The 14134-nt window shown below is 46.3% G+C and overlaps 1 protein-coding gene across 2 annotated transcripts; it reads left to right on the forward strand.

The window, feature by feature from the left end:
• The first annotated feature begins 561 nt into the window (after positions 1-561).
• NUP54 (nucleoporin 54) lies at positions 562-12776 on the forward strand. Of its 2 annotated transcripts, XM_032108387.1 has the most exons (13): positions 562-751; positions 2307-2468; positions 4471-4554; positions 4655-4792; positions 5406-5635; positions 7735-7922; positions 8374-8570; positions 9384-9438; positions 9998-10091; positions 10567-10674; positions 11044-11163; positions 11506-11616; positions 11947-12776. In XM_032108387.1, exons 1-13 carry the CDS (start codon positions 700-702, stop codon positions 12073-12075), a joined length of 1668 nt encoding a protein of 555 aa, XP_031964278.1. In that variant the 5' UTR covers positions 562-699; the 3' UTR covers positions 12076-12776. The 2 variants fall into 2 exon arrangements, with proteins under 2 accessions (XP_031964278.1, XP_031964279.1); XM_032108388.1 differs by lacking the exon at positions 2307-2468 and having other exon boundaries at positions 563-751.
• The last annotated feature ends 1358 nt before the right edge of the window (positions 12777-14134 follow it).

Below are 14134 nucleotides of genomic sequence, written 5' to 3' on the forward strand. Positions count from 1 at the left end.
TGTTGCTGCTTTTCACAGCATCCTGGGATCCTTTGGGTGCAGGTAACACAGGAATGTGTCCGGGGCTGTTCGGAATGTCTCCAGAGAGACTCCACGACCTCCCTGAGCAGCTGTTCCAGCGCTCGGCCACCCCCATGGAAAGAAGCTCTTCCTGATGGATGTGGGGTGTCTGTGGGAGTCGTCCCTGGGAAGAAGCTGTGTGATCTCCCCTCCTGGCTGCCCGCCAGGTCCTACAGCGGGAACTGTGGTCCCCGTGCTGGGGAATCCAGGGAATGCCGCCAGGGGATGCAGGGATGGGGAAACCCCATGCTGGGGTGAGCCCAGGCTCAGGCTGAGCTCTCAGCGACCTGGAGCTGAGACTATTTCCCCCCACGCGAGCCTTTTTTATCCCTGTTTAGCGCATAGCAGGACATTTCCCTCGCCCCGGATAATCGCGGAAGAGCTGTTCGGCTTTATTACCCTTCGTTTCCCCGTGTCCCGTGGGACAGTCCGCCCCTCCCGCTGCCCGCAGTGGTACAGCCCGCCGGCGCGCGCCGATTGCGTCACCACGCGTCTCCCAGGCCACCCGGAAGCGCTTCGGCGGCGGCGGCAGCGGAAAAAGCGGCTCGTGCGGCCGGTTGTGTTTGCGGCTGGACCCGCCGCGGGGGCCCGCACGCGCCTGCTGCGGGGGTCTCCGCCCGCCGTTCCACGACCGGCCCCATGGCCTTCAACTTCGGCGCCACGGCAGGAGCCGGGGCCGCCAACCCGACCGGTGAGTGCTGGGGCGGCGGAGCGGGGCGGGGCGGGGGGAGCCGAGCAGCGGGCAGCGCGTGCCCTCCCCCCCCCCCCCCGCCAGCGAGAACAGCGGCCGCCTCAGAGGGCCGCGCGTGCCCCCCGGCCAATGGGGATAGCGGCGGCGGCCCGCGCGTGCTGCCCTCCTGACCGCCCCCCCCCGCCAATGGGAACCGCTGGGGCCGGCAGCGCGTGCCCCACCGCCAATGGGCAATCACGGCCGCCTCGGAGCCCCGCGCGTGCCCCGCCGCCAATGGGAATCGCGGTCCCCTCAGGGACCCGCGCGTGCCCCCCCGCCAATGAGAACGGCGGTGGCGTCCCGCGCGTGCCCTGCGGCCAATGGGAGCGGCGGTGGCCGGCAGCGCGTGCCCCCCGGCCAATGGGAGCCGCGGCCGCCTCAGAGGAGCCGTCCCGCGCCCCGCCCGGCCCCCGGCGGGCCCGGGAGCTGCTCTTCGGGCATTTGCGATGAGATGGTGCAGGTCCTTCGGATCAGCCTTTTCCTTGCAGTAATGTCCTCGTTTGGATGAGATGCCCTTGGAAGTTCACTTTTGAGCAAGGTAAAAGACAGTGGTTAACTTGTAAAGGAAGATCTTTTCCCCTCTTCTTTTTGTCACTGTCAGTCATGGTGAAGTGTAAGGCAGAGCTTTCCTTACCCTCACTTAGTTAAATCCTTTTTGGCTCCTAGGAGAGCATCTGAGCAAGTCCTTTGAATAGGATTCATCTTTATTGTAGTTAACCTGAATATTACTGTCTCTTCCACTCTGGAAGAATGTGTTTACACAGACTCTTTCTGGCCCCGTCTGAGAGTAAAAAATCACCTTGTGCTGCCTGTACACCGTGGCAAGGTTTATGACGCTCTCAGACCAATATCAGAGGGAAATCTGGCATCACACCTCAGGACTTCCCTTTGTCTGTCCAGCATGAACCTGTTTCAGCTGCATCCCGGGGGTGCTGGGTGCATCAGTATGTCCAGCAAGGCTGAGGTGGGCAGATTTTGGCAATAGAACTTGGATAAATCCACTCTGGAATACCTGCGGTTTGTGTGGTGCCTCAGCTGCTGGAGTTGAGTTTTGTGGTTATTCTGCTGTCATGTCTCTGAGTGTATTATTTGTATGAAGATAACGTACTCTCGCTTTCCTGATAGCTCATGAATTAATTTTGCTATTATATGTTACACGTAACACAGATGCAGCTGTATCGAGGGTCTTAGGCTGTTAAAATTACTCTTAATGTGAATATTGAACCACAGAGATGGTTTCATGTAGGGCTTTGGAATAAGGTGGGGAAAAGCTGCTGCTTTTTGCACGGTATAATTGAAAAATAACATCCTTACAGCAGCAGTGTGTGGAGCTTTTAACTGTCCTCCTTGTGTCCAATAAATATTGTTTAATGCCAGTTAATGCCTTTTACTCCTGTTTCTAACTATGCCTATCTTGCCCACGGGGATGGAAAAATGCTTCAGCTTTTCTTTCCTGGACCTGCCTTTCACTCAGAACTAATATTGCCTTGCTCTTTTTCTGCTTCCCGCTCGTCAGGATTTGGTGGGCTTGAAACTGCAAACTCCACTGCCAGTGGGTTTAATTTTGGGGGTTTCGGATTAACTGCTAATCCCACGGTGAATTTTAATATTGGGAATTTCGGTGTTTCCACTACCTCAACTCCACCATTCAATTTTGGTAACAGTCTGGCAAGCGCAGGTAGATAACGCGTAAATATGTGTTCCGTGGTCAATGTTACCAGCAGGGGTCCAAGAATTACATCCCTAACTGGGAATCTCTGTCCACTACTGATCTTCATATCCAGCGAAGACTGGCAATAAAAGCTCTGGAAATGGAATGGGTTTGAGAGCCATAGGCTTGTAGGGTTTTGCCTGTTAAATTCTCAAGGAATAGTTTTTGAGGAAAAATAACCCTGTAGCCAAAAGTCTCTGAAATGGGAATGAATCCAGGCGATCCCGAGCAATCCCAGGGCTGGTCCCTGTGCCGCATTTCCTGACATGAGATTCTTGGACTACTGCAGTCATGTTTTCATCTTCCCCCGTGTCTCCTCATTGGCCTTGCGTTGGCTGTCATGAATGCACCACACCTCAGTAGTTTCTGTGGAGAAACACATTACATACGACCGGCACAAAGTCAGAGCCCAGCTGTGACCTGTTCCCCGAATGCCGCTGTGCATCCCAAGACCACCCTGCCCCAGCTGCCAGAGACGCTCAGTGCTCCAGGGAGGGCCCTGCATGGGATGGGCGCACTGGGGGGTGGTTAAGAAAGCCTTTTGTGGCCCCATGGAGATCCATCAGACCTGAGCGATCAGCTGATGTAATTTCACCTTAAATCTTTCCCATTCTGTATAAAAACACTGGACTGGATGGATTTCTAATGCTTTTGTGGGTGTGGAATTTGCCCGGGGGTCCCGTTGCCACTGCTCATATAGGAATTCCATCCATCCCACAGTGTCATCGCTCTCTGTGTCAGCGCCTCTCATCTGTTTTGTGCACCCCAGGGATCTCATTGGGGTTTATTTGCTGTAAACACTCTTGGCTGGATTTCTTTACCTTCACTTGAGCTGCTCCGGTAGAGACCGTGCATAGTCAATTCGATACTTAATTTGATACTTAATTTGTACTCTCGGGTCCCTTTTCAAGAAAGGATGACTAAATTTGCTGTGAGTACAAAGGTACCTAAAAATGGTGTGAACTGCTGGTGCTGCTGCCAGGGTGTCCCACTTGCTGGCAGGACTGAAACATGGGTGTTACAGGGAACAACTTCTTGTGCCCACTCACATTGAGATGTTTGCTGAATAGAAATAAAATGCAATTGCATATCACCTTTGGTTTATGCTTTTCATTTTGTTCATGGACAGGAGGACTGTGAGTGTAATAGACTAAAGGACTTTTTTTTTGCTTTTGACATGGGAATTAAGAGAGGCAGCATCTTTTTGACAAATCCTTTGTAGCAGACTGTCGTCTTCACTTGAACACATGTAAAAGCAGCATGAAACACAGGCTGGTCAGCACTCCACAGGCTGCATCTTGGGCCAGCGCTGTTGGCACCACTGGAGCTCAGGTGCTCACATAGGTCCTCTCCTGCTGGTCAGTGACTGCTTTTCCTCAAAATTTGTGGAAGGCTGATTGCTTTTGCATCCATCTTCCTATACTAGTGGTTGAACCTACAAATGAGATGTAATGGGGAGGATCATTGGGGAAACAAGGCTTAAAAAAAAAAGAACCCTGTAGAATTTTACCTGTAAATTTTGCCTGTGTGTACCCTGGCCTCAGGCTTTGATTTGTTTCCAGAGGTTAGGACTGTTTGTAAAGTTCACAAAACATCAGGTTGCTTACTAAACATTTAGCAGTGACATTGGCCAGAAGTATTCCTGAGAATATAGTACTGTTAGTTGTGTCTCTCACTGGGGAAAGCACATCCCTCTGGTACAGGAACAAGATGTCAGATGACTGCTGCCTTTTTATTTGCTTTCTTAACCCACCATACAAGTTTTGGCTTTGTGGTCCGTGTTTTCTCCCCGATTTCCTTGGACAATGAACTCGATCCCCATGATCAGTGTGAGCTACATGCTTGTGCCATGTGACATCCATCTGTCAGCACCTGTTCTCATAACACCCGAGGCGTGCGGTTGGTTGTCGTGTTGTGCCCAGCTCCAGGGGCCGTGTGCCACTGCCTGATTGCAGTCTGTGTTTGGCAGGTGCCTTCGGAGGCTTCGGGACAACCACCACCACTGCGGCACCAGCGTTCAGCTTCTCCGCTCCCACCAATACCGGCACCAGTGGTAAGGACTGAAGGACTGGCTTTAGAACAAATCCAGGAGTGCTTTGGATTGCATGGCTGCTATGCTCTTTTTCTCAATAACCATCTGTTTGTTTCCCCAGGACTCTTTGGTGCTACCCAGAACAAAGGCTTTGGATTTGGTACCAGTTTTGGCACAGGAACTGGAACTGGCTTGGGTAGTGGGTTGGGAACTGGGCTAGGCTTTGGAGGCTTCGGAACCCAGCAGCAGCAGCAGACCAGTGAGTATGGCCTCTGGATTTACCTGTCCCTTAGCAGTGAAAGCATAAGACTGCCACCTTCAGTTGCTCAGGTAGTGGGACAGAAGTGTATTGTAACAGGAGGCTGTTAAACTCTTAAACCAGAGCTCAAGCGGGTCCCTGAGCTTCACCCTTGAGCTTCCAACAATATTTACCCCTTTGGTTTCGTGCTGGTAGAAATTGTAGTTAGAGAATTGGTGGTATTGCAGTCACAGCATTACTAGAAGGGGGAGGAAAAAGGCACTGAGGTTAATTTAAATGGGAGTTGGATGATGAGTAGCTGCAGGCTCTGAGTCTGCTGAGTTTTTAACAGCCAACCTGCCCTCAGATTTGGATATTGAGAGTGCCAGACGATGTCATGGATCAATACAGATGTCTCGCTTAAAAAAAAAAGAAAAATCTTCTAATGTAGCATTCAGGAACTTTTGTTGTAGATGAAGAAAACATGGTCTGATTTTAATTCATTTATTCACTCGGTGTTTTTATTTTGCTTCTCAGAATGTGATAAGAAGTGATGCCAGTGATAGGCAGATGCAGATGATAGCATGGTCATGGTTGGTCAAGCAGTTAATTTGTTTCTCTTCATCCCACCCAGCACTAGGCAGCGGGCTGTTCAACCAGCCTGCCCAGACACCTGCTCAGTCCAACCAGCTCATCAATACAGCCAGTGCCCTCTCGGCCCCAACACTCCTGGGAGATGAAAGGGATGCCATTCTGGCCAAATGGAACCAGCTCCAGGCCTTCTGGGGCACGGGCAAAGGATACTTCAACAACAACATTGCTCCGGTGGAGTTCACGCAGGAAAACCCCTTCTGCAGGTTTAAGGTATGGTGTTGTTCAACTGCCCACAAAGGGCACTGATGCCCTTACTCTGCTGAGTCTGAGCATCTCATGGGTGTTAAATCAGATTTTGTCACTGGTAAGAGTATTCTGAAACAGTATTTTTCCAGGTAATCTGCACAGTTCTGATGCATACTCATTAAAAGGTTCGAAGATGCTGGAAATCTGGGTGGTGTGGAGGGACTAGATAATGAGCCCAGATGTGGATCATGAAAGTAACATTTTCATGTGCTAGCATTCAGGTTAGTGTGTGTGTATGTGGAGCAGATCTATGGAAATTAATTTTAATGTGTATCTGTGTATGTTACCATGTGACAGAAACGATTTTAAATAACCTTCTTGTCTTGTGAACATTTGGAATAAGAACTTCAGGGTCTTTCTTCATTGCTTTGTCTAGGTTAAAGTAACTCTCTATGAACCTGGCCCGTGCGAGGTTTAAAATCCACCAGCCTTCTTGTGCCTTTATCCTTGTCAGTGCTCATGCTGACTCCATTCCTTGTACGGAATCGTCAGCGGTTCCAGATCTTGTTTCTCATGTTGTCAGAGAATTCATGGCTCTTCATCCTCCGCAAATCCCGCACCTGCTGACTGGTCTTGCTAAGCCTCAGGCTTGTAAGAGGATTTGGGGCAGGCGTGGCGATAGCCTCCTTCCCTGAGCTCATTCTTTGGAGTGCATACTTTGTGACCTGAATGTAGGTTAATACTTAATTAAGTCTAGTGTTGATTATGCACGTTGTGATACTTCTGTAAAATTTTCTCAGCAGCTGTGCATGCCTAACAAATGTTGGGTTTTGTTGCATCACCTTTTTCAGTCTTACCTTGAACATTTTGTTGGCAATGCACCTGAAAGCTTATTTTCTTGTAAGTTGTTGTCTGAAATTGCTTTCACTGTTTCTGGGCTTTGAAAAATTGCCCAGTGTAAGTTGTGTGATGCAAAATCGGTTATTTTAGAGTTTCATTTACCAAAAAGAAGAGTTTTCAGGTTAGACAATGCCAGATACTAGGTTTCCTCTTGTCCCTGTGACTGGAGTGTTTCTGATGCCATGAATTCACTTGCCTTAAGTGATATACTGACAAGTTCCATCTGTGCCAGCAGATGCCTGTGAAAAATAGGGGAGAAGGTGGCACAGGGATAGGAACAAAGCGTCATAAGCTAGTTTGGTTATTGCCTCTGGAAACATCAGGCATCTGATAAGAATGACGCATTACCTGAAGGGTTCCCCAGGAATCCACTTGTACACAGTTCCAGCTCTAGGACAGAGGAGAAGCATGCAGCTCCAGACCAAGAAACGAGTGCTGCTAAGGTAAGTGGTACAGGGCGTTGTTTGAAGGACCACTGCGAAGAAAAACAAATCCGTTCTAGTTTGAAAACACTGTGTTGCATAAAGAGATCATGGACAAGTTATTTATTTAAAACAGAAATACCCGAGGTGTCATGTGCTTTAGAAACAAATTCTTCCTTAGCTTTCACTGTTGTGCTCCATGACAGGATGGCTGATTCTGCAAAGCTCACCATGGCAGGGGATTACCCTCTGCTGACAAGACCGGGCTCCTTGGCATGTCCTTGACTCCTTTCTCTCTTCAGCTAAACTTGTGCAAGAGGAAAGGTGCAGGTCACCCACCCACATGCAGTGTCAGGGCCTCACAAAGCCCCTGCTGTCCACCCTGTCACCAGTGCTATGTTGGGGTGACAGCTGACGGGCAAGAGGAGGTGAAAGCTGCTGCTCTGCTTTTGCATGTAGTAAAGTCGGATCCTCTGGTTCCATTTGCAGTTTGGAAAAAGGGTCAGTTTGTAAAATGTTCCTGATTGCTGTTAGCTCTGCTGGGTTGGCAACTCCCCCGATGGGGAAAGGATACTTAAGAACTTTTTGTAAAAATCCAAACTGTTTCAAAAGCTGCTCTACTGATGGCCGTGTGAGAGAATGATTTAAAAGGGGATTGATTTTATGTTCCTGCAGCTCTGAATACATTGTGAGTTCAATATTGAACCAGTTGCTCCAAAAATGGAGGGATTTAGCCCCTCCCCTTCATGCCACAAGGATATGCTTGTAACGTATCTTCATTTGTCCTTTGTTCCTTGGCAGGCTGTGGGTTACAGTTTAATGCCCAACAACAAGGATGAAGATGGTCTCGTGGTCTTGGTGTTTAACAGAAAAGAAGCGGATATTCGAAGCCAGCAGCAGCAGCTCGTAGAATCACTACACAAAATTTTGGGAGGAAACCAGACCCTCACTGTCAATGTTGAAGGTGTTAAAACAATGCCAGATGACCAGTACGTGACCTTCCCACAGTGTTGCCTATTTCTATTGCATGTTAGAAAGGGTTGGTGCCTAAGTCTATTGTCTCCCCTTCTGCTTGATTTTAGATCTGTTCATCCTGACTTTGATCGGCGTCTATTATTCCTTCATGTAGTTTTTCCTAAGGCATTAAGTCCAGTACCTTTCCAGAGATTTTAGGTTATTCTTAATGTGGTACTAGTATCACCATAGAATATGGTGGTTAAAACTGGGGGGAGCAGAGAATGTAATGGTATTTACAGGTTTTCTCTCTCTCCCTTGCTGTGTTGAACCCTGCAGTTACTGGTACTTTACATCTCACTTAGCTAAAAGAATTTAAAAGTCAGCTGGGAGAAGTGGTAGCTTGGATTTTGGGTGGTTCTGTATTGTGTTAGCTCCTACGTGCTGCTGGCCTTTTCCTGACGTTCCGCATTTTACCTCGCTCAGGACAGAAGTGATCATTTACGTTGTGGAGCGCTCGCCCAACGGCACCTCGAGGAGAGTTCCTGCAACGACCCTCTACGCCCACTTTGAACAAGCCAACATCAAATCATCCCTGCAGCAGCTGGGGGTCAGCTTGTCCATGGCCAGGACGGAGCTGTCCCCGGCACAAGTCAAGCAGCTCCTGCAGAACCCTCCTGCCGGTGCGTGGGCTGCGCCGTTTGGGCTCTCTGGGGAAAACACGGGTGTCAGCCTGCTGGAAAACGCCTGTGAAAAGTACAAAAAAAAAAAAAAGTTAAAAATTAGCATAATCGTGTCCTGTACTCACTTGCTAGTTTTCAGATGGGTCTCTTAGCCTGTGTGTGTGGCCACAGGCAGTGCACATATAGCTTTGTTTTAGAGTAGTTAAGGGCTGTTTGTGCCATTTCATAAGGTGACTTACCTTTATGCCTGTAACTTTTATATATGTCTGTGTTTAGGATATAAAAAGTTATGAAGTCTGGATTGCAGAAGGAACTGGGCCTAGTCTTGCTGAAAAGTCAGAGCTAACTCCCACTGGGATTATTTTGCCAACTGGTTTGGTAGTTTGATCACTTAATTGCTGATTTTTTTAATATTTTTTTTTGTTTTACACAATAAGCAACTTTAAAAGGACAGAATGACCCAAGTGTGGCATATAGTGGGAGCAGTAGGAATTTCTCCCTTTAAGATATGGATTGTCCAATGGGAGCACCTATGGGTTGTTCCTTTCCCCTGCTTTCCAACTGGCAGGAGTGCTTGACAGCCTTTGGGTCTGAATTTACTGCCCCTGCTCAGGACCAGGACTTTTAAAGAGCTACCCTAGTTTAATTAACCTTAATTTGTGTTTAATTAACCTTAATTTGTGTAACAGTCATTCGGGTTAGCACAGTTTGTAGGGTTTTTGTATTCCGTAGCATTTTTTCCTGGTTAGCAGCTGTAACATCTTTCTATTCAGATATCCATACTAAAAATCCTTTTTTTTTTTTTTTTTCCAGGTGTTGATCCTATTATATGGGAACAAGCCAAAGTTGATAATCCTGATCCTGATAAGTAAGTCCAATAGTCTGTCCAAGTATTGCAACAAGGCTTGGAAAGGGGAGAAAGGGATAATAATTGCATAGAACTCTTCAGGTAACTTGCAAGAAACTTACTCGAGTCCAACTTGGCCAAGTGCTGATCTCCTTGAAAGCAGTGAAGATTACTGGGAGTGCCTGTCTTAATCCCTTCACCCATTTAGGCGCTTAGGAGCTGTCAGGATAAAGAGTCTTACTTGCATTACTTAGAGGTGTGGTGTCCTCTGTTACCCGGATTAGTTATTGTGATTTATTCTTTGCATCCATTATGTTTTTTTCTCTTTATTGCTGAAGGTGATGCACCTTTGTACCCTCCAGTGGTTACAGATAATTTGGGCCGATTTCTTTATGAAAAAGGAACAGGTTGTTGGGAATAGGGAGGACTCTAGAGCTTAGCAAAAGAAGATATGGTTATGTATTGATTTATAAAAGGCCAACGGGATCTGTAGCTTTATATTAGATTCTATTCATAATTATTAATCCTTACCACATGTCCAGTGTAAAACTTGTTGTAAGAAATATTTGTGTTCTGATAGGCTTATTCCTGTGCCAATGGTGGGTTTCAAGGAACTGTTGAGAAGATTGAAGGTCCAGGATCAGATGACCAAACAGCATCAAACTCGATTAGATGTAAGGTTACTCATCTTCATCATGAGCTGCCGTTGACAAAGGGTGTGCTACTAAATGCACCTCCCCTGTGTGTTCAAAACTGAAACAGGAACCATGTTCTTAATATATTCCTTTAATAGATCTTTTGCCTAAAAATTGAGCAGTGTGGTTTGACTTTTATTTGTTTCAAGTTCAAGCTTACTGTTTTGTTATAGGCTAATCCACACCAGCTCAATTTAAGTTGTATAGGCATGGACTTTTAAATTTGGGCAACCAATTTTCCAAAATTGGCTTTCTGAAAATCCGGGTTGTGTATGAAAATAAACACAAAGGAGAGCAGTAGAGGTAGAAGAAAGCTTTCTAAAATCATCTGGGTCAAGGACACGAAGTTGCTGGGCTGTGTAGTGTCACGAAAATCACAGTTTTAAATCAGGACTAACGTGTTCTGTTAGCAAAAACTTCTCTGGCTTCCAGTTGACTCCCATCTCCTCTGCAGATAATATCTGAAGATATCAGCGAGCTGCAGAAAAACCAAACGACAACTATGGCAAAAATTGCACAGTACAAAAGGAAACTGATGGCACTTTCTCACAGAACTTTGCAGGTAACAGGGATAATCTAAATAACTCCTTTGACACAGCCTGGTGCCAGAAGCAGTCTCAGGGGAAAGGAGAACCTGTGCCATCTTGTGCAGGCCAATGCTGAAAATTATTCTGACTTCAGCTAACAAGTGTTCATTTACGTACCAGGCAGAGCTGTCGGGGAAAGCTTCAGGGCTGTAGTACTTGAAAACCTTCTCTCTCGCTTACTCAGCAGCCGCAGGACTGCCCTGAGGTCATAGAGTAGCAGAATAAATGACAGAACAAATCTACTGAGAAACAGGCTGAAGGAAGGGCAAAAAGATGTGGATGGGCTGGTGGGGAAAGGGGCGAGCCAAGTGTTCTCTAATGAACATCAAAGGCATCTTTTGTAGGTGTTGATAAAGCAGGAGATCCAAAGGAAAAGCGGTTACGCCATTCAAGCAGACGAGGAGCAGCTTCGTGTACAGTTGGATACAATTCAGTGTGAACTTAATGCACCCACGCAGTTCAAGGTGAGTGGCTGATAAAGCCTGGCTAACAGCTCTGGGGTTTCCTCACTGAAAACATGTCAGTTTTTCCAAACGAGGTCTAAATATTGGTTGTGGAAAGCGTTCTATCCAGCAGTGTTAGTAGGTTGTAGCATCACGCTCTTTGCTGCATAACCAATAGGTATTTCAGTAGTTTTGAGTTCTTGGAAATACTGGAGTTGCTTGCCCTCTGCATGTGCTCCTGAACATTTAACAATGGAATGAACAGCAATGCTTCCAACCCTGGAGACTCAAGGAATCGTAGATGCTGGAGCTCTGCCAGCTGTAGATGAGTTGTGTTTGATTTTAGCCTGTTTCTCTTCCCAGGGCAGACTGAATGAGCTCATGTCCCAAATCAGGATGCAGAACCACTTTGGAGCAGTGCGGGCTGAAGAGCGCTATTACATAGATGCAGACCTCTTAAGGGAAATCAAGCAAGTAAGTATCACTGGGTAGAATCCTGGCATACTCTTTGAACTTCATCACTTGAGCCAAACACACACCGACTGTATCTAGAATGTCATGTTCTTGCACTGTTTGATGAAGTCATTCTTTTTATTGGTCTCAGTGCCAGTGCACCAAGCTACTGTACAAAACCACTCTGTGGAGATAGGCTGTTGGTACAGACAATGCTGTTATTCCTTCCCCCAGAGAAATTATGTCAGGCTTTTCTATGTGTCAAGGCCACCAGTCGTGACACCTTGGAGAAATATCACTTAAGTGTGTGAAGCTGAACAATACTCACACTGGTTTCTGAACTATCTGCAGCACCTAAAGCAGCAGCAAGAAGGGCTGAGTCACCTAATCAGCATCATCAAGGATGACTTGGAGGACATCAAACTGATAGAACATGGGCTGAACGAGAGCATTCCCATCAGAGGAGGAGTCTTCAGTTGACTGGTGGAGGTTTACACAGAACATGGTAATCGAGTTTATGGCTCACCTTCCAAGGCTAAAACTGTTGAGGTAAAATAAAAGACGTATCTTGTAGGAAGAAAATGGTATTTTGGCTGTTACTTTTAGAATTAGCAAAGCCTCTTCTAAGCTTTTAAAATTGACCTTTGGAAGGTTTATATTTTATAAAGCTGTATATGCTTTAACAAAAGAAGGAAAACTGAATCGGTTCAGATACCATTTTACTATAAAACTATATGTACTATTGTACATTTTTTCTTTTTTTCTTCTTTTTTTTTTTTTTTTACAACAGCATTGTCCTAAAAATGCAGTGCTGCGGGGATTGTTTCACTAATGACTCGGTTTGTGGAAAGCTCAGCCCGCTTTCGTGTTTCTGTCACAACAATCAAGTCACAGCATTGTGTAAACGGCTAATTTAAATCATTACAGGGATCTTTGTTGCTGTAACTGTGTTGTTCTTTGCAATACCAGTAGTTTACTGGGGCAAGCTGCAGAAAGTTCATGTTTCCAGTTTCTGTCCTTCCTTTGGACTGCAAGGATCTGAAGGTTATGTTTTGGTCACTTTACGTATGTGAATTATACAAAGCTTTGCTGCCCCTCCAAGTAACAGAATGTCTGGACATTGTCTTCTGCCTTTTTTTAAATTGCCCAAGAGTAATAAATTCAGTCTGCCTTTGTAATGAGTGGTGTGTGGTGTTGGCTCTCAGTGGCATCAGCAAAGCGGTGACGCTGCTTACAACTCCAGGTAAGTGCATTTCACTCTGCACCGGGCACTGCAGGTAACAGGCTGTCAAACCCAGTGCCACAGAGCTGCTTGGCAGCCTCAGTCCCCAAACCAAAATGAGGGGCATGACCCTAGGATCCTACCTGGTAGCAAGCATTGCAGCACAGGTGCCTACTCACTCCATGCTGTAGAGAGAGACTTGCTTTTTCCCCTCAGTATGAAATTCACTGAAAAAAACTGAAACAGAAAACCAGCGTTCCCTGCAGTAGGAGTTTGTACAGCAGAAACAAATGTGGAGGAGGAAGAATCATTTTGTTCATTAGCCATCAAAATTAATTCCATTCATCAAATTTGAAGGATGGAAAAACAGAAATACAGCTGTAGTGTGCTGAGACCTGTATTGTGCATTTGAGAGTGTGTGGAAGCATGGTTCCACTACAATTGAAAATGATTATGTGGAACTCCAGTTAAGGGGGACAAGGATTAGTTTCCTTTTGGAAGCACAGTTCCAGTTAATAAACTGTCTGCACTGGGTAAGAGGCTCTGTGGGAAGTTCAGTGAGACTAGAATTCTCTTTTGGGGGCTGAGGTAGCAGTCTTAAGTGGAGTCTTCTGCCATGGCACCCCTGCTAGACTGTGCTGCGTATATTTGAGAAATATATTGTTTCTTGTTTTGGAAACTTCACGCCCCACCCCACTTCACTTAATAAGCTGTAGTCCTGCTATGCTTTGAAAATAACTTCAACATGCAGCATCAGCTTCTTAGCAGAGGGCTACTTGATCTACTTCCCTGGGCTTTGAAAATTAAATTGTCTCAATAGATTTCTTAAACTTAAGTGCCCCTGCTAGAGACAGTGTTGCACATTTGAGGCATTTCTTGTTCCCCAACATACTGCTCTACTGCATGTACTTAGTAGCTCCAAACTTCCAGAACAAGCTTACCACAGCAGAGGAACACCAGCAGGGAAGTAGGTATCACCACTGGAACAGCACTGCTGCTCACAGAGTTGACTAGAGAAGAAATGAACAACCAAGAAACAGCAATCTAGAAAAAATGGTTTATTAAAAGGAAAGCTGTGATCAAACAGGTGCTACGTCCTTAGAACACTGCCTACAAGTAATACCTTTACTTCCCCTTTACTGCTCTTGAATATACCTGTAACTTTTCATCACATTGACAAGAGAAGCTAAGTTGCATCTTCCCTTTGAGCAGGAAACTACTTAAAATACAGCTTCTTTAAAAACCAGTCAGTTGAAGTGCAGCTCCTCTATTTCATCTGTTACCTTCCCCAGATGGGTCACAGCTGTTGCCTACAGT

Source organism: Corvus moneduloides, chromosome 5 (genome assembly GCF_009650955.1).
Source record: "Corvus moneduloides isolate bCorMon1 chromosome 5, bCorMon1.pri, whole genome shotgun sequence".
NCBI lineage: Eukaryota > Metazoa > Chordata > Aves > Passeriformes > Corvidae > Corvus > Corvus moneduloides.